The sequence below is a fragment of the Salmo salar genome, chromosome 01 (assembly GCF_965601325.2).
Source record: "Salmo salar chromosome 01, fSalSal1, whole genome shotgun sequence".
NCBI classification, from domain to species: domain Eukaryota; kingdom Metazoa; phylum Chordata; class Actinopteri; order Salmoniformes; family Salmonidae; genus Salmo; species Salmo salar.
In genome coordinates this window covers 93,170,081-93,188,225 of record NC_138291.1, presented here as the reverse complement: position 1 = coordinate 93,188,225, position 18,145 = coordinate 93,170,081, and the positions used below count along the sequence as shown (strand labels likewise).

Here is an 18,145-nt window from a genome sequence, read left to right as displayed (position 1 = left end):
TGGATATGCAAGTGCATAGTTGTTGTGTTAGACTTGGAGGAGTAAGAACACTAGACTTGGAGGTGTAAGAACACAGATGTAATAGGACTAATGAGCAACACTGACTTCCCTGTTCAGACATAGGCGTTGCAGTATGTTTTCAGTGAAGTGAAGCTGCTAGCATCATCTTGACTTTGGTCAAGATGTGTTGGTATCTGTACTGATGGCACAAACAGGGAGACATAGTGGAGGGGTAACACATGTACAAGCAATTGCTCCCGACGCCACTTGGGTACACTGTAGCACCCACCGAGAGGCTCTTGCTGCCAAGGGAATGCCCGACAGCTTGAAAGACGTTTTGGACACTACAATGACAATGGTTAACTTTGTTAAAGCAAAACCTGTGAACTCTTGTGTATTTTCTGCACAGCAATGATATGGGCAGCGACCATCTAACGCTTTTACAACACAGAGAAGTGTGCTGGTTATCAAGGGGCAAAGTATTGGCAAGTTTTTTTTAAATTGAGAGACAAGCTTAAAGTTTTATTTACTGACCATAATTTTCACTTGTCTGACCATCTGGGTGATGTTTATTCTCTCGCCTGAATGATCTGAATCTAGGATTACAGGGACTCTCTGCAACTATATTCAATGTGCGGGACAAAATTGAGGCTATGATTAAGAAGTTGGAGCTCTTCTCTGTCTGCGTTAACAAGGACAAGGACAACACACAGGTCTTTCCATCATTGTATGATTTTTTTTGTGTGCAAAGAACTCAAGTTTACGGACAATGTCAAATGTGATATCGCAGAGCACCTGAGTGAGTTGGGTGCGCAATTACGCAGGTACTTTCCCGAAGCAGATGACACAAACAACTGGATTCATTATCCCTTTCATGCCCTGCCTCCAGTCCACTTACTGATATCTGAACAAGAGAGCCTCATCGAAATTGCAACGAGCGGTTCCGTGAAAATTGAATTTAATCAGAAGCCACTGCCAGATTTCTGGATTGCGCTCAGAGTATCCTGCCTTGGAAAATCGCACTGTTAAGACACTGATGCCCTTTGCAACCATGTACCACGTGAGAGTGGATTCTCAGCCCTCACTAGCATGAAAACTAAATACAGGCACAGACTGTGCGTGGAAAATGATTTAACCTGTTGGGGCTAGGGGGCAGTATTTTCACGGCTGGATAAAAAAACGTACCCGATTTAATCTGGTTACTAATCCTACCCAGTAACTAGAATATGCATATACTTATTATATATGGATAGAAAACACCATAAAGTTTCTAAAACTGTTTGAATGGTGTCTGTGAGTATAACAGAACTCATTTGGCAGGCAAAACCCTGAGACATTTTCTGACAGGAAGTGGATACCTGATGTGTTGAATTACCTTTAAGCCTATGCCATTGAAACACACAGGGCCTGATTAATGTTTTGGCACTTCCTATTGCTTCCACTAGATGTCACCAGCCTTTACAAAGTGTTTTGAATCTTCTACTATGAGATCTGACCGAACAAGAGCCTTGGAACGGTGATGGCCGATTAGACTCTGGCGCGCGAGGTCATGTTGGGTACCCTCGTTCCAAAACGTTTTAAAAGAGAATGCATTCGTCCACCTTGAATATTATTCATGTTCTGGTTAAAAAAGGCCCTAATGATTTATGCTATACAACGTTTGACATGTTTGAACGAACGTAAATATATTTTTTCCCCATGTTCATGAAGTGAAGTCCGGCGGGCTTAGATCATGTGCTAACAACACGGAGCTTTTTGGACATAAATGATGAGCTTTTTTGAACAAAACTACATTCGTTATGGACCTGGGATTCCTGGAAGTGACATCTGATGAAGAGAATCAAAGGTAATGGATTATTTACATAGTATTTTCGATTTTAGATCTCTCCAACATGGCCCTTTGTCTGTATCGCAAAGCGTATTTTTCTGGGCGCAGTGCTCAGATTATTGCAAAGTGTGATTTCCCAGTAAGGTTATTTTTAAATCTGGCAAGTCGATTGCGTTCAAGAGATGTAAATCTATAATTATTTAAATGACAATATAATATTTTACCAATGTTTTCTAATTTTAATTATTTAATTTCTGGTGCTGACTTGACTGCCGGTTATTGAAGGGAAACGATTTCCTGAACATCAACGCCATAGTAAAACGCTGTTTTTGGATATAAATATGAACTTGATAGAACTGAAAATGCATGCATTGTCTAACATAATGTCCTAGGAGTGTCATCTGATGGAGATTGTAAAAGGTTAGTGCATCATTTTAGCTGGTTTTATGGTTTTGGTGACGCCTGTCTTTGAATTGACAAAACATTACACACAGCTATTGTCAATGTACTCTCCTAACATAATCTAACTTTATGCTTTCGCCGTAAAACCTTTTTGAAATCGGACAACGTGGTTAGATTAAGGAGATGTTTATCTTTCAAAGGGTGTAAGATAGTTGTATGTTTGAAAAATTTGAATTTTGACATTTATTTGGTTTCAAATTTGCCGCTCTTGAAATGCACCTGCTGTTGATAGGGTGCACCACGGGTGGCACGCTAGCGTCCCACATAGCCCCATTAAGACTGAGACTCTCTGCAAAACAATCCAACATTGCAGAGGTATGTGCATCCTTTCAAGCACACACTTCTCATTAACCTGTGGTGAGTTATTCACAATTTTCAATGAACAAATAAGGTTTTATATGTAAGATGGTTAAATACAGAGCAAAATTATTGATTATTATTATTTGTGCCCTGCTCCTATAAGAGCTTTTTGTCACTTGCCACGAGCCGGGTTGTGATAAAACTCATTCTCATTCGTATTTTTAATAAATGTATCGTATAGTGTGTGTGGCAGGCTTACAATGATGGCAAAAACAACATTTGTAAGTGCGCTGAATATATTCATAAAGAGGCTTTTCAAGATTTTATTACCCAAAATTAACCAGCGGAGAAGGAATCCATCTTTGGGAGACAGAACGGCTGCAGCACTTTAGAGCCATGTTTCATTTCACGCCTGACCTCATCCATTCTGAGCTCATCCATTCAAATGTAATTGAAGGAACCTCCTCTCCTCCTCGCCATTGAGCTGAGACAATCAGTTTGAGTAAGAGCCCGGTGTTGTGTCTTTGCTATGGATTAAATGATATATGACATGCTATTTTATCAAATAAATTCTCTGTAATTAATATTGCCTGATTAAACTAATCATGTACATGTAATTAACTAGGAAGTCAGGGCACCACGGAAGAATGTTTATAGAGCTGTTGTCTTCTGAATAAACTCTTAAAGACCTGATAATCTTTTATATCAATTGCAGTCAATTAGCAATCGTCACCTTATTCAGTCTCATCTGAACGTCGTAAAAATCTTGGTTATTTTCACAAACCCATGCTAACAAGTTGAATCATCAATACATTTTGTTTAATTATTTATTTACTAAATACCTAAATAATCACACAGAATTACATATACACAGGATGGATCATACGTTGATTAATAATTATGTCATACAAGTAAACGTCCCTAGCAGATGGAACCGATATGATGGCTGGTTACACAAAGAAATTGAGTTGGGTTTGAATGAAAGCAACGGGAAGAATGGGGAACAAAGGGATTGGGTCTCTATCGGACCTTATGAAGCTATGCTATCGGAAATACCGAATCTTATGCATTCTAAATAATTTCCCATTTGGTAAAGGAAAATGCAATAAATATTTACTCTGGGTTGCCCAGCAGAGATCTCCCTTGTCCTTTGAGGAATATGTCTTGTGGTAGAACGGATACGTTGTAGTACCATCGTCGTGTGCTAGAACGAATACTTTGTGTACCCTGTCTTTCTGAAGAGATTGTCCGTCCTTTCCTAGCCCACGTTTACAGCTGCTGCTGCTAACTCGATGTCTAGGACGTATTACTTCTTTAGTGAATAAGAGTTCAAAGTTCATATCAAGTTGCCATAATATAAGCTCATGCTATATTCTGGCTGGTATAATCACATTCATCCTTCCAGCGTGGCGATCATCACCTCCACGTTGAAATTCTCCCCCTTAAGCGTATGGACATCAGTCCTCACGTCATCGGGAACACAATGTTAATATCGTTAGGTTGTAGTCATTCAACCATTCACAACCAGAGCTCACGCTGAGGTTGGCTTAGTTCTGTAGTTGATATTAGCCCTTTTAAATGTATGAACAGCAGTTCTCACGTCATCGGGAACACAAGAGGTTGACTTTCGTCAATGGGCTTTTGTAGTGGGGGAGAGAAGGGCGTGCTTCATATTTCACAACCAATGCCTGTTCACTTGGGCGGGGCCACTGAGTGAGCATATTTCACTTATGGAAACAATTCTCTCATTTAGAAGCTAAAATTACATTTAATCTTTTCACAAATAGTTTAAAATTTAAACATTTAAATTGCACAACAATTCCATATGAATCTGATAACTAGAATGTGTAGACTTTCCAAGATACAGTTTATGTCGTCTTATCATCAGTAATAATGTCTCAGATGACAACTGATCTGACATCATATTCTTTAAGTACCAACGGATACTTTCAACTGGTTGGATTACCTAAAGATTGTTTTTTCCCCCCCAACCTTTTGATGTTACAATACTCTATCTATGTTAACAAAAGGGCTTCCCAAGAGTCCATTCTGTAGAGTGGAGAGAAAAGGGGGGACATGCATTTAGGGGGGGGTCATAAACCTTGCCAACAGGGCAACGTCATGACACAGGAGAAGAAGAATTATGCATCTTGTATCTCAAACTTGATCTCAAGCTGAAATATAATAATACCGCCATAGTACAGTGGTTAAAGTGATGCTCCAGAGCATTGTTTAACTTCAGCCAGTAGTTTTGAAAATGGTGCTCACGAGCCAAAGCGGGTCTCTGTTTTATGCTTAGTACATCATCCAATTGTCATCGATTTCGTATTATATGTTACGTCCTGCAAAAATAATATTATTATTATTACATTTTTTTGCAATTCATATGCCACAGTACGTTTCCAATTCGTAAAATATCTTACAAATTTGTTGTTCTTAAGATCCTGTACTGCATTTTTAAGGAATGTGACTGTGACTGACTGACCAATTGTCTCAAGTCCTATGATGTATTCATACTTGTTCTTAGTCAAGGGGATGCCTTTCTGTGGAATTACCATAACACCCAATATTGTGTGGCAAATTGTTTATTGAGAGAAACTGTATAAGTGATTGGATGAATTCAATACACTGTCCAACAGGCTCAGAGACATAGTGTCACGTCCTGACCCGAGTATGATGTCATTTTCTATAGTAGAGTAGGGCAGGGTGTGACGGGGGTGTTTTGGGTTGTTCTATGTTTTCTATTTCTATGTTTAAGTTCTAGTTTTTCTATTTCTATGTTGGGATTGTTTGGGTTGATCTCTAATTGGAGGCAGCTGATCCTCGTTGCCTCTGATTAGAGATCATATTTAAGTAGGGGTTTTTCTCTTCCTGTTTTGTGGGTTATTATTTTTTTTGAGTAGTGTGTTTTCCTCTCTGCGTCACGGTTTGTTGTTTTGTGTATTCAAGTATTTTTCGTGTATTGGATTTAGTTTCACAATAAAGAAAATATGTGGAACTACGAACACACTGCATTTTGGTCCGATCCGTCAAACAGCCGTGACACACAGGCTGCATCCCAATAGCACAGTATCAAGCAACGCGACGATGAGGATCAGACCGAATCGATAGACAACCAACAGGATCCAGTGACTCCCTAGGCTAAGATAAGATTCGCGTGCAGTCCAACAGCGGCTTAGATACATGCTTTCCCAGCAATGATTTCATCTCCTGAGCTTGAGGAGTTGAAATAAAACCGTGGAAATTAGGTAGTGGATCAGATAACAGTAGCACACCAGAGGCATGTATTTACTAAACTGTATCTTTCGGTCTGCCTCCCAATTGGCACCCTTTTCCCTAGCCTTATGGGCCCTGGTCAAAAGTAGTGCACTAAATAGGGAATAGGGTGCACTAAAAGGGGAATAGGATGTAATTTGGGACACATCCTATGTTTTTGTAGGGCAGGAAGCCAGCCAGGTGTGCTGTCTATTACAGGTGACTGGTACTGTCCTAATCAGTGTACAGTAGGCCTCATTGTACAGTCCTAATCAGCATAGCATTAAGCCTCATGGTACTGTCCTAATCAGCGTAGCGTTAGGCCTCATGGTACTGTCCTAATGAGTGTACAGTAGGCCTCATGGTACTGTCCTGATCGGTGTAGCAGAAGGCCTCATGGTACTGTCCCAATCAGCGTAGCGTTAGGCTTCATGGTACTGTCCTAATCAGTGTACAGTAGGCCTCATGGTACTGTCCTGATGGGTGTAGTAGTAGGCCTCATGGTACTGTCCTGATGGGTGGAGCAGTAGGCCTCATGGTACTGTCCTGATGGGTGTAGTAGTAGGCCTCATGGTACTGTCCTGATGGGTGTAGTAGTAGGCCTCATGGTACTGTCCTGATGGGTGTACAGTAGGCCTCATGGTACTGTCCTGATGGGTGTAGCAGTAGGCCTCATGGTACTGTCCTGATGGGCGTAGCAGGAGGCCTCATGGTACTGTCCTGATGGGCGTAGCAGTAGGCCTCATGGTACTGTCCTGATGGGCGTAGCAGTAGGCCTCATGGTACTGTCCTGATGGGCGTAGCAGGAGGCCTCATGGTACTGTCCTGATGGGCGTAGCAGGAGGCCTCATGGTACTGTCCTGATGGGCGTAGCAGGAGGCCTCATGGTACTGTCCTGATGGGCGTAGCAGGAGGCCTCATGGTACTGTCCTGATGGGCGTAGCAGGAGGCCTCATGGTACTGTCCTGATGGGCGTAGCAGGAGGCCTCATGGTACTGTCCTGATGGGCGTAGCAGGAGGCCTCATGGTACTGTCCTGATGGGCGTAGCAGGAGGCCTCATGGTACTGTCCTGATGGGCGTAGCAGGAGGCCTCATGGTACTGTCCTGATGGGCGTAGCAGGAGGCCTCATGGTACTGTCCTGATGGGCGTAGCAGGAGGCCTCATGGTACTGTCCTGATGGGCGTAGCAGTAGGCTTCATGGTACTGTCCTGATCGGCGTAGCAGGAGGCCTCATGGTACTGTCCTGATGGGTGTAGCAGTAGGCCTCATGGTACTGTCCTGATGGGCGTAGCAGGAGGCCTCATGGTACTGTCCTGATCGGTGTACAGTAGGCCTCATGGTACTGTCCTGATCAGTGTAGTATAATGTGTTTGTTCTGTATCTGCCAATGTCAACTTAACTCCCTGAACCAACCTTCTAACCAGCTTTATCTTCTTCCAGTGGGTCCTCTTCTATTTTGCTTTCTTTTCTCTCTCTCTTTCTCACTTTCTCTCTTTCTTTCTTTCCTTCTTTCACTTTCTTTTCCTTCTTACTTTCTTTCCTTTCTCTTTCCCTCCTTTTTTCCTTCTCTTGCTTTCTTACTTTCTCTTACTTTCCTTTCTTTCCTTCTTTTACTCTCACACACACTATTTATTTCTGTCTCTCTCCCTTTCTGTCTCTCTCTCAATCTTAATTTCCTTAATTTTTGAATTCCTCTTGTTCTTTCTCTCTACCCCCCCATAGCCAAAGGCAGTAGTGATTGAGGACTCCATACACATTGAATACCAAACTACCTCATTACTTCCACCCAGCAGCCCCCCAGAACCAAACCACAGCGCTGTCCCCTCCTCCACAAACACAAGCAATATGAGTGGTCGGTACTCCCACTGAATGCCAAGTACCTAGGGCTGAATGGAAGCAGTTATTGCCCTTTTTAATTATCAAATACCAGGAATTAACTGTCTCTGAAAAACCTTTCCCAGTCAACAACCCTGGAAGCATGTTGTAATTAAGTGGGGAGTGAAGTGGTAGTGTAATCATGCTCCACATTTGGGCTGTGTCCCAACTGACACCAGATGTGCGCTACTTTTACATAAATAGTCAGAAATGGTGGTCTATATAGGATAATAGGGTGCCATTTTGGATGCAGTCCTGGTACCCCTTTAATCTTATGTGTGTTTGGCCAATCTGGTGTAAATAAGTGTTACCGAAAAATGTGAGTCGCAGGAAGTTTATAATTCTCTTGGTTGTTTGTGTGTTTCTTCAAGGAGGGTGCTGCCCTGGTTGCTAGACCTCATTTGCAGCAGTATGATTACGCAGTTTAAGTATGTAGTAAACTGTGTGAAGTCTATTTCCACATTAGCCTAGAATTAACTGGGAAATATTGTTTAACAAACTACCATGGTGATCCCAAAGTAACAGAATGAAGTTATCCCTATAGAACCAACATCTCCTGAATACGATGTGCAGGTGACGTCCTACATCATACTTCCGGGTCCTGTCCCCCAATCTTTTCAATGGGCTTGACGATTATATCATAACATGAAAACGCCATTGTTTAACCTGTTGGGGCTAGGGGGCAGTATTCTCACGGCCGGATAAAAAACGTACCCGATTTAAACTGGTTACTACTCTTGCCCAGAAACGAGAATATGCATATAATTAGTAGATTTGGATAGAAAACACTAAAGTTTCTAAAACTGTTTGAATGGTGTCTGTGAGTATAACAGAACTCATATGGCATTTCAAAACCTGAGAAGATTCCATACAGGAAGTGCCCTGTCTGACAATTTGTTGTCCTTCTGTTGCATCTCTATCAAAAATTCAGCATCTGTGCTGTAACGTGACACTTTCTAAGGCTTCCATTGGCTCTCTAAAGCCGCCAGAAAGTGGAATGGGGTGTCTGCTGTCTCTGGGCAAAGAACAGCAGCAGAGTTTGTAAGTGGTCAGCCTGGGGACAGTGAGACTGAGATGCGCGTTCACGAGACTTCTCAATTTTTTTCCTTTCAGCCTTTGAATGAATACAACGTTGCCCGGTTGGAATATTATTGCTATTTTACGATAAAAATGGCATAAAAATTGATTTTAAACAGCGTTTGACATGTTTCTAAGTACGGCAATGGAATATTTTGAAACTTTTTGTCACGAAATGCACTCGCGCGTTACCCTTCGGATAGTGACCTGAACGCACGAACAAAACGGAGGCATTTGGATATAACTATGGATTATTTGGAGCCAAAACAACATTTGTTGTAGAAGTCCTGGGAGTGCATTCTGACGAAGAACAGCCAAGGTAATCCAAGTTTTCTAATAGTAATTCTGAGTTTAGTGAGCCCCAAACTTGGTGGGTGTCAAAATAGCTAGCCGTGATGGCCGAGCTATGTACTCAGAATATTGCAAAATGTGCTTTCGCCGAAAAGCTATTTTAAAATCTGACATAGCGTTTTCATAAAGGAGTTCTGTATCTATAATTCTTCAAATAATTGTTATGTATTTTGTCAACGTTTATCATGAGTAATTTAGTAAATTCACCGGAAGTTTTCGGTGGGAATGCTAGTTCTGAACATCACATGCTAATGTAAAAAGCTGGTTTTTGATATAAATATGAACTTGATTGAACAAAACATGCATGTATTGTATAACATAATGTCCTAGGAGTGTCATCTGATGAAGATCATCAAAGGTTAGTGCTGCATTTAGCTGTGGTTTTGGTTTTTGTGACATATATGCTTGCTTTGAAAATGGCTGTGATTATTTTTGGCAGGGTACTCTCCTGACATAATCTAATGTTTTGCTTTCGCTGTAAAGCATTTTTGAAATCGGACAATGTGGTTAGATTAACGAGAGTCTTGTCTTTTTAAAATAGGGTAAAATAGTCATATGTTTAAGAAATTAAAGTTATAGCATTTTTGAGGTATTTGTATTTCGCGCCACGCGATTCCACTGGACTAGGGTGGAACGCAAACGTCCCACCTAGCCCAGAGAGGTTTTAAGATACTTTTACTGCATTTTAAGATTTTCTTTGCGCTGAAGACCATTGTGCTATGTTTTTGCCCATTCAAGGCCATTCAAAAAGCCTATAAAGTTACAAAACTTCAAGGCTACTTCCTGGAAAATGCTGTGTCACTTCCATAGTGTATTAGACCTCTAGAACTGAGAACTTCATTGTCAAGCCTGCCCTGTAATATTCACATAAATCCCCTATGGGTCCTGGTCAAAAGTAGTGCACTAAATGGAGAATAGGGTGTCATTTGGGACAGAACTTAACTCTTGCTAATCATATGTAAATGAACTGAGTATTCTGTGTGTACTGACACCTCTCTTCCTCTCCCTCTCTTCCTCCTCTCCCCCTTTCATCTGCCTCTCCCCCCTCTCTCCCCCCTCTCTTCCCCCTCCCCCTCTTCCTCCTCTCCCCCTCTTCCTCCTCTTCCTCACTTCCTCATCTTCCCCTCTTCCCCCTCTTCTTCTTCCCTCTCTTCCTCTTCCCCCTCTTCTTCTTCCCCTCTCTTCCTCTTCTCCTCTATCCTCTTCTCCTCTCTTCCTCTTCTCCTCTATTCCTCTTCTCCTCTCTTCCTCTCTTCCTCTTCCCCTCTCTTCCTCTTCTCCCCTCTTCCTCTTCTCCCCCTCTCTTCCTCTTCTCCCCCTCTCTTCCTCTTCTCCCCTCTCTTCTCTCCCTCTCCCCCACTTCTCTCCCTCTCCCCCTCTTCTCTCCCTCTCCCCCACTTCTCTCCCTCTTCTCTCCCTCTCCCCCACTTCTCTCCCTCTCCTCTCCCTCTCCCCCACTTCTCTCCCTCTCCCCCACTTCTCTTCCATCTCCCCCACTTCTCTCCCTCTCCCCCACTTCTCTCCCTCTCCCCCACTTCTCTCCCTCTCCCCACTTCTCTTCCTCTCCCCCACTTCTCTTCCTCTCCCTCCTCTCTCTCTCCCTCCTCTCTTTCTCTCCCTCCTCTCTTTCTCTCCCTCCTCTCTTTCTCTCCCTCCTCTCGTTCTCTCCCTCCTCTCTTTCTCTTCCTCCTCTCTTTCTCTTCTTCCTCTCTTTCTCTTCCTCCTCTCTTTCTCTTCCTCCTCTCTTTCTCTTCCCTCCTCTCTTTCTTTCTCTTCTCTTCTTCTCTCTTTCTTTCTCTTCCTCCCCCTCTTCCTCCCCCTCTTCCTCTTCCTCTTCCTCCAGGTGACGGGCACCATGGGTAGCATGGAGAGTGGTCTGAAGCAGCACCTGGCGAGGTTGGATGAGATCTTCGCTACGCGGGGAGACTATGTACAGACCCTGCGCTTCATGCAGCAGATGGCTGACAACGTCATCAAACAGCTGTCGGGCCTGCCTGACTGGGACATGACTAAAGTAGATGTGGTCGCTATTGCAGACCAGACCACATACGTAGAGTACTACAGGTATAGATAACCAGACCGCATACATAGAGTATTACAGGTATAGATCACCAGACCACATACGTAGAGTACTACAGGTATAGATAACCAGACCAGACCACATACGTAGAGTACTACAGGTATAGATAACCAGACCAGACCGCATATAGACCAGGGCCTGGTTTCCCAAAAGCATCTGAAGGCTTAGTTCATCGTTAGAAGCTTTGCAGGAGCATCGTTAAATCTCTTAGCTGTTTCCCAAAGCCATCGCTACTAAAGTTACACTTGAAAATTGTCGTTATTTAACGCCTCAGGCCACTCCTAGAACAGCTAAGTCTGTCGTTAATGCTTTTTTGCCCTCCGGTGTGACTTTATAGACAGAAGATCTCCACTAAACACAAAATCAAGATGTTTATCTGTCTTTCTGTGACCGCTGATAACTTCAGAACGAATGTGACTAGAAATGTATTTGCAATTGTTACAAACAAGCTAAGTATAAAAATATACATACTTTAATTGAAAACCGAGATGACTGCATAAACAGCCTACAGTATAGCCTAGATAAGTCTATCATTCAATAATATTGAAATCGATTTAATTTTCATTCAGTTGTAAGCGGCTGTCGGTAATTTTTGCCTCAATATATTTAATGATGTGTAACAACATGTGCGCAGTGTGAGGGCAGTGTGTGTGTGAGAGGTACTGTAATGAATGGCTACCTCTCGTTCAGTAAGATACTTTTGGTCATGTAGTGTATGTGTAAACCTGTTCGTCGAACATCTCATTCCACTATCATGGGCAGTAATATTGAGTTGGTCCCCCCTTTGCTGCTATAATGGCCTCCACTCTCCTGGGAAGGCTTTCCAATAAATGTTGGAGCATTGTTGCAGGGACTTACTTCCATCCAGCCACAAGCATTAGTGAGGTCGGGCATGGAGGTTGGGTAATTAGGCCTGGCTCACAGTCGGCGTTCCTATTCATCCCAAAGGTGTTCGATGGAGTTAAGGTCAGGGCTCTGTGTAGGCCAGTCAAGTTCTTCCACACCGATCTCGACAAACCATTTCTGTATGGATCTCGCTTTGTGCACAGAGGCATTGTCATGCTGAAACAGGAAAGGGCCTTCCCCAAACTGCTGCCACAAAGGTGGAAGTACAGAATCATCTAGAATGTCATTGTATGCTGTAATGTTAAGATTTCCCTTCACTGGAACTGAAGGGCTTTGCCCGAACCATGAAAAACAGCCCCAGACCATTATTCCTCCTCCACCAAACTTTACAGTTGGCACTATGCATTCGGGCAGGTAGCATTCTCCTGTCATCCTCAACCCAGATTCATCCGTTGAACTGTAAGATGAAGTTTTATCCTTCTGATTCTATCAATTCTATCCTCCTGATTCCTCCTTACAAGCAAAAATTAAAGCAGGAAGCACCAGTGACTCGGTCTATAAAAAAGTGGTCAGATGAAGCAGATGCTAAACTACAGGACTGTTTTGCTATCACAGACTGGAACATGTTCCGGGATTCTTCCGATGGCATTGAGGAGTACACCACATCAGTCACTGACTTTATCAATAAGTGCATCGAGGACGTCGTCCCCGCAGTGACTGTACGCACATACCCCAACCAGAAGCCATGAATTACAGGCAACATTTGCACTGAGCTAAAGGGGAGAGCTGCCGCTTTCAAGGTGCGGAACTCTAACCTGGAAGCTTATAAGAAATCCTGCTATGCCCTCCGACGAACCATCAAACAGGCAAAGCGTCAATACAGGGCTAAGATTGAATCGTACTACACCGGCTCCGACGCTCGTCTTATGTGGCAGGGCTTGCGAGCTGCCCAGTGATACAACGAGCTAAATCACTTCAATGCTCGCTTCAAGGCAAGCAACACTGAGGCATGCATGAGAGCATCAGCTGTTCCGGACAACTGTGTGATCACACTCTCCGTAGCCGACGTGAGTAAGACCTTTAAACAGGTCAACATTCACAAGTCTGTGGGGCCAGACGGATTACCAGGACGTGTGCTCAGGGCATGTGCTGACCAACTGGCAGGTGTCTTCACTGACATTTTCAACATGTCCCTTATTGAGTCTGTAATACCAACATGTTTCAAGCAGACCACCACAGTCCCTGTGCCCAAGGACACAAAGGCAACCTGCCTAAATGACTACAGACCTGCAGCACTCACGTCCGTAGCCATGAAGTGCTTTGAAAGGCTGGTAATGGCTCACATCAACAACATTATCCCGGAAACCATAGACCCACTCCAATTTGCATACTGCCCAAACAGATCCACAGATGATGCAATCTCTATTGCACTCCACACTGCCCTTTCCCACCTGGACAAAAGGAACACCTATGTGAGAAAGCTATTCATTGACTACAGCTCAGTGTTCAACACCATAGTACCCTCAAAGCTCATCACTAAGCTATGGATCCTGGGACTAAACACCTCCCTCTGCAACTGAATCCTGGACTTTCTGACGGGCCACCCCCAGGGGGTGAGGGTAGGTAGCAACACATCTGCCATGCTGATCCTCAACACTGGAGCCCCCCAGTGGTGCGTGCTCAGTCCCATCCTGTACGCCCTGTTCACCCATGGCCAGGCACGACTCCAACACCAAGTTTGCACACGACACAACAGTGGTAGGCCTGATCACCGACAACGATGATACAGCCTATAGGGATGAGGTCAGAGACCTGGCTGGGTGGTGCCAGAATAACAACCTATCCCTCAACGTAACCAAGACTAAGGGCATGTGCTCTTAGGAGATGATTGTGGACTACAGGAAAAGGAGCACCGAGCACGCCCCCATTCTCATCGACGGGGCTGTATTGGAGCAGGTTGAGAGCTTCAAGTTCCTTGGTGTCCACATCATCAACAAACTAGAATGGTCCAAACACACTAAGACAGTCGTGAAGAAGGCACGACAAAGCCTATTCCCCCTCAGGAAAAAAAAATATTTGGCATGGGTCCTCAGATCCTCAAAAGGTTCTACAGCTGCAACATCGAGAGCATCCTGACCGGATGCATCACTGCCTACGGCAATTGCTCGGCCTCCGACCGCAGGGCACTACAGAGGGTAGTGCGTACGGCCCAGTACATCACTGGGGCTAAGCTGCCTGCCATCCAGGACCTCTACACCAGGCGGTGTCAGAGGAAGGCCCTAAAAATTGTCAAAGACCCCAGCCACCCCAGCCATACTGTTCTCTCTACTACCGCATGGCAAGCGGTACTGGAGTGCCAAGTCTAGGACAAAAAGGCTTCTCAACAGTTTTTACCCCCAAGCCATAAGACTCCTAAACAGGTAATCAAATGGCTACCCGGACTATTTGCATTGTGTGCTCCCCCCAAACCCCTCTTTTATGCTGCTGCTATTCTCTGTTTATCATATATGCGTAGTCACTAACTATACATTCATATACATACTACCTCATTTGGCCTGACCAACCAGTGCCCCCGCACATTGGCTAACCGGGCTATCTGCAATGTGTCCCACCCACTACCCGCCAACCCCTCTTTTAAGCTACTGCTACTCTCTGTTTATCATATATGCATAGTCACTTTAACCATATCTACATGTACATACCACCTCAATCAACCTGACTAACCGGTGCCTGTATGTAGCCTCGCTACTGTATGTAGCCTCGCTACTGTATGTAGCCTCGCTACTGTTATAGCCTCGCTACTGTAATAGCCTCGCTACCGTATATAGCCTCGCTACTGTTATTTTTCAGTCTTTTTACTGTTGTTTTTATTTCTTTACTTACCTCTTGTTCACCTAACACCCTTTTTGCACTGTTGGTTAGAGCCTGTAAGTAAGCATTTCACTGTAAGTTCTACACCTGTTGTATTCGGAGCACGTGACAAATAAACTTTGATTTGATGATTCATCACTCCAGAGAACGCGTTTCCACTGCTCCAGAGTTCAATGGCGGGAATTTTACACCACACCAGCCGATGCTTGGCATTGCACAAGGTGATCTATAGGCTGCTCGGCCATGGAAACCCATTTAATGAAGCTCCTGGTGAACAGTTCTTGTGCTGACGTTGCTTCCAGAGGAAGTTTGGAACTCGGAAGTGAGTGTTGCACCCGAGGACAGACGATTTTTAGGCCCTTCAGCCCTCGGCGGTCCCGTTCTGTGAGCTTGTGGGGCCTACCACTTCACGGCTGAGCCTTTGTTGTTCCTAGACGTTTCCACTTCACAATAACAGCACTTACAGTTGACCGGGGCAGCTCTAGCAGGGCAGACATTTAAGGACTTGTTGGAAAGGTGGCATCCTATGACGGTGAAAGTCACTGAGCTCTTCAGTAAGGCCATTCTACTGTCAATTAGGATTGCATGGCTGTGTGCTCGATTTTATATACCAGCCAGCAATTTGTGTGGCTGAAATAGACGAATCCACTGATTTTGAAAGGGTGTCCAAATATTTTTGTATATATAGTGTATTTATCCGGTGTTCAGATTGTTTTTACATTTACACAACATTATTATAACCTTACTGAGTTCAGATGAAAAAAAAAAAAGATTAAAACATAGTTCAGCGGAGAGCCTCCACATTCAGCGAGTTGTTATACATGTATCCAATTCCCTGTGATGGTGTCCAGCCTGTGATGGTGTTCAGCTTGACTTTAATTTGGCTGAGAGACACACAGTAGAAGTGGTCACAGGAGGCACCAGGCACGTGGTCCTACAGCCCCCTGCTGAACATGTACTGTACTATCCTCTGGCTGCCCAGAGATTAGAGGGGGGGGGGGGGGGGGGGTAGAAGAGGGGGAGGAGGGTAGAGGAGAGGGAGCGTAATATGAGAGACGGAGAGAGATGGATAGAATAGAGAGAGGGGGAGGGGGAGCGAGAGGTGGACGGACGGACGTAGTCATAGCTTTCAGAGCATTACATATTCATGCATATGGATTTGAGCTCATCCATTAGTAAACCATCTGGAATGGATTTGTGCCCCAGCCAGAGACCACTGACCACAGCTACTACATAGCACTGCTTCTGTTCTGACTGGAGCAGATGGCATCAGGAAAGGGCACGGAACACACACACACATTGACTAAGGCTACATCTTCTCACACACATATACATACACCTACACACAGATTTACATCGTCAGCAAAAAGTAAAGATAACAAGCACACACACAGCCTACGTCATGTCTATTCATACACTGACACAGACGCACACTCGGTATGCATCCTATTGGGGTAAAGTGTCAGCCAGTTGTGTGTAAGCAAGGGACATGAGCAAGCCAGCGGACTCTCATTTGGGTTGAAATGTGGTTAGCTCCTCCCTCTGCACATTACTGTAAGGATAGAAATACTGTGATGGTTGGACCTGCGGCCATATTGAGTGAACCCATAAGAGTAAATCAAGGAAGAAAAGAGAACTGTGACTGACTGTCTGTCATTCCCTCTGTGTCCTCTAGGATCCTGCTGTAACTCATTCTAGATCTGTTACACTGACCGGCTGTCATTTCCTCTGTGTCCTCTAGGTGGCTCACCTACCTGCTGCTACTGATTCTAGATCTGGTGATCTGTCTGGCGGCTTGCCTGGGCCTAGCCAAACAGTCTCGCTGGCTGCTGACAACGTGAGTAGCCTACTGCCCCTGTTACTGCCCCTGTTACTGCCCCTGTTACTGTTCTGTCCCTGTTACTGCTTCTGTCCCTGTTACTGCTTCTGTCCCTGTTACTGCTTCTGTCCCTGTTACTGCTTCTGTCCCTGTTACTGCTTCTGTCCCTGTCCCTGCTTCTGTCCCTGTTCTGTCACTGTTTCTGTTCTGTCACTGTCCCTGTTCTGTCCCTGTTCTGTTACTGTTCTGTCCCTGTCCCTGTTCTGTCCTGTCCCTGTCCCTGTCCTGTCCTGTCCCGTCCCTGCCCCTGTTTCTGTTCTGCCCCTGTTCTGACACTGTTCTGCCCCTATTCTGACACTGTTCTGGCCCTGTTTCTGTTCTGACACTGTTCTGGCCCTGTTTCTGTTCTGACACTGTTCTGGCCCTGTTTCTGTTCTGGCCCTGTTTCTGTTCGGTTCAATTCTTTAAAGTATTGTTTGGGCTGTCGGTGGAATTGGCTGCTTGGAGATTTGCCATGCCCATTTCCAAGAACTATACATTTGTGGTTGATTGAATTGACTTGGAATTGTGCCATAACTGCCATTTCAAGAACCACCCCAGACTTCCTAGAGTGTTAATATACTGTAGCAAGTTAACACTTGACCTGTTTTATGGGTCTTAGATAACGAACATGAATTACATGTGCAGTTGACTGAAATATACATTTTCTTTTTTTACATTTCTAGTCTGGAATAGCTTGAATTATTTAGTTCTTCATGTGAAGCTGTTTTAAGCCTGGTGTAGAGGGCAGGAGGCAGTGAGGGAGGAAGGTAGAGAATTTCACTGGACAATGTAGGTCTATGTTAATATCTAAGAAATACTAAATGTACACACAATCAGTTCAGTATCTATAGTCATCCATAATGATTTCCACTGAGTACTTCAGCCCTGTGCTGTACAGTGAGAGGGATTCCACATGGCACACACATCATACACAGACACACATCGTACACAGACACACACCCACACAACTTAACTGACAGATTAAAGTCTGCTTGAAAGAGCCGCTAAGCTGCTAATGTTAGCTATCAAGCTAACAAAGTTAGTCCCAGATGAGTTTTCCAGTGGAGCCCTCTTTGACTGGAGAAGTAAATCAATCAATCAATCAAATGTATTTATAAAGCCCTTCTTACATCAGCTGATGTCACAAAGTGCTGTACAGAAACCCAGCCTAAAAGCCCAAACGGCAAGCAATGCGGGTGTAGAAGCACAGTGGCTATGAAAATCTCCCTAGAAAGGCTGAAACCTAGAGAGGAACCAGGCTATGAGGGGTGGCCGAGTGGAGATTATAACAGAACATGGCCAAGATGTTCAATTGTTCATAGATGACCAGCGGGTTC

At 44.2% G+C, this 18,145-nt stretch overlaps 1 protein-coding gene across 2 annotated transcripts in view; it reads left to right on the top strand.

The window, feature by feature from the left end:
• Positions 1 to 18,145, top strand: part of LOC106610147 (protein tweety homolog 2-like) — a 98,791-nt gene that overhangs the window by 54,330 nt on the left and 26,316 nt on the right. The window contains exons 4-5 of one of the 2 annotated variants that reach the window (XM_014209327.3): positions 10,994 to 11,214; positions 16,689 to 16,784. In XM_014209327.3, coding sequence (XP_014064802.1) covers positions 10,994 to 11,214; positions 16,689 to 16,784 — 317 coding nt within the window. Of the gene's footprint in view, positions 1 to 10,993; positions 11,215 to 11,282; positions 11,331 to 16,688; positions 16,785 to 18,145 lie in introns of those variants that run through there. The other variant, XM_082978158.1, reaches the window with a different exon arrangement.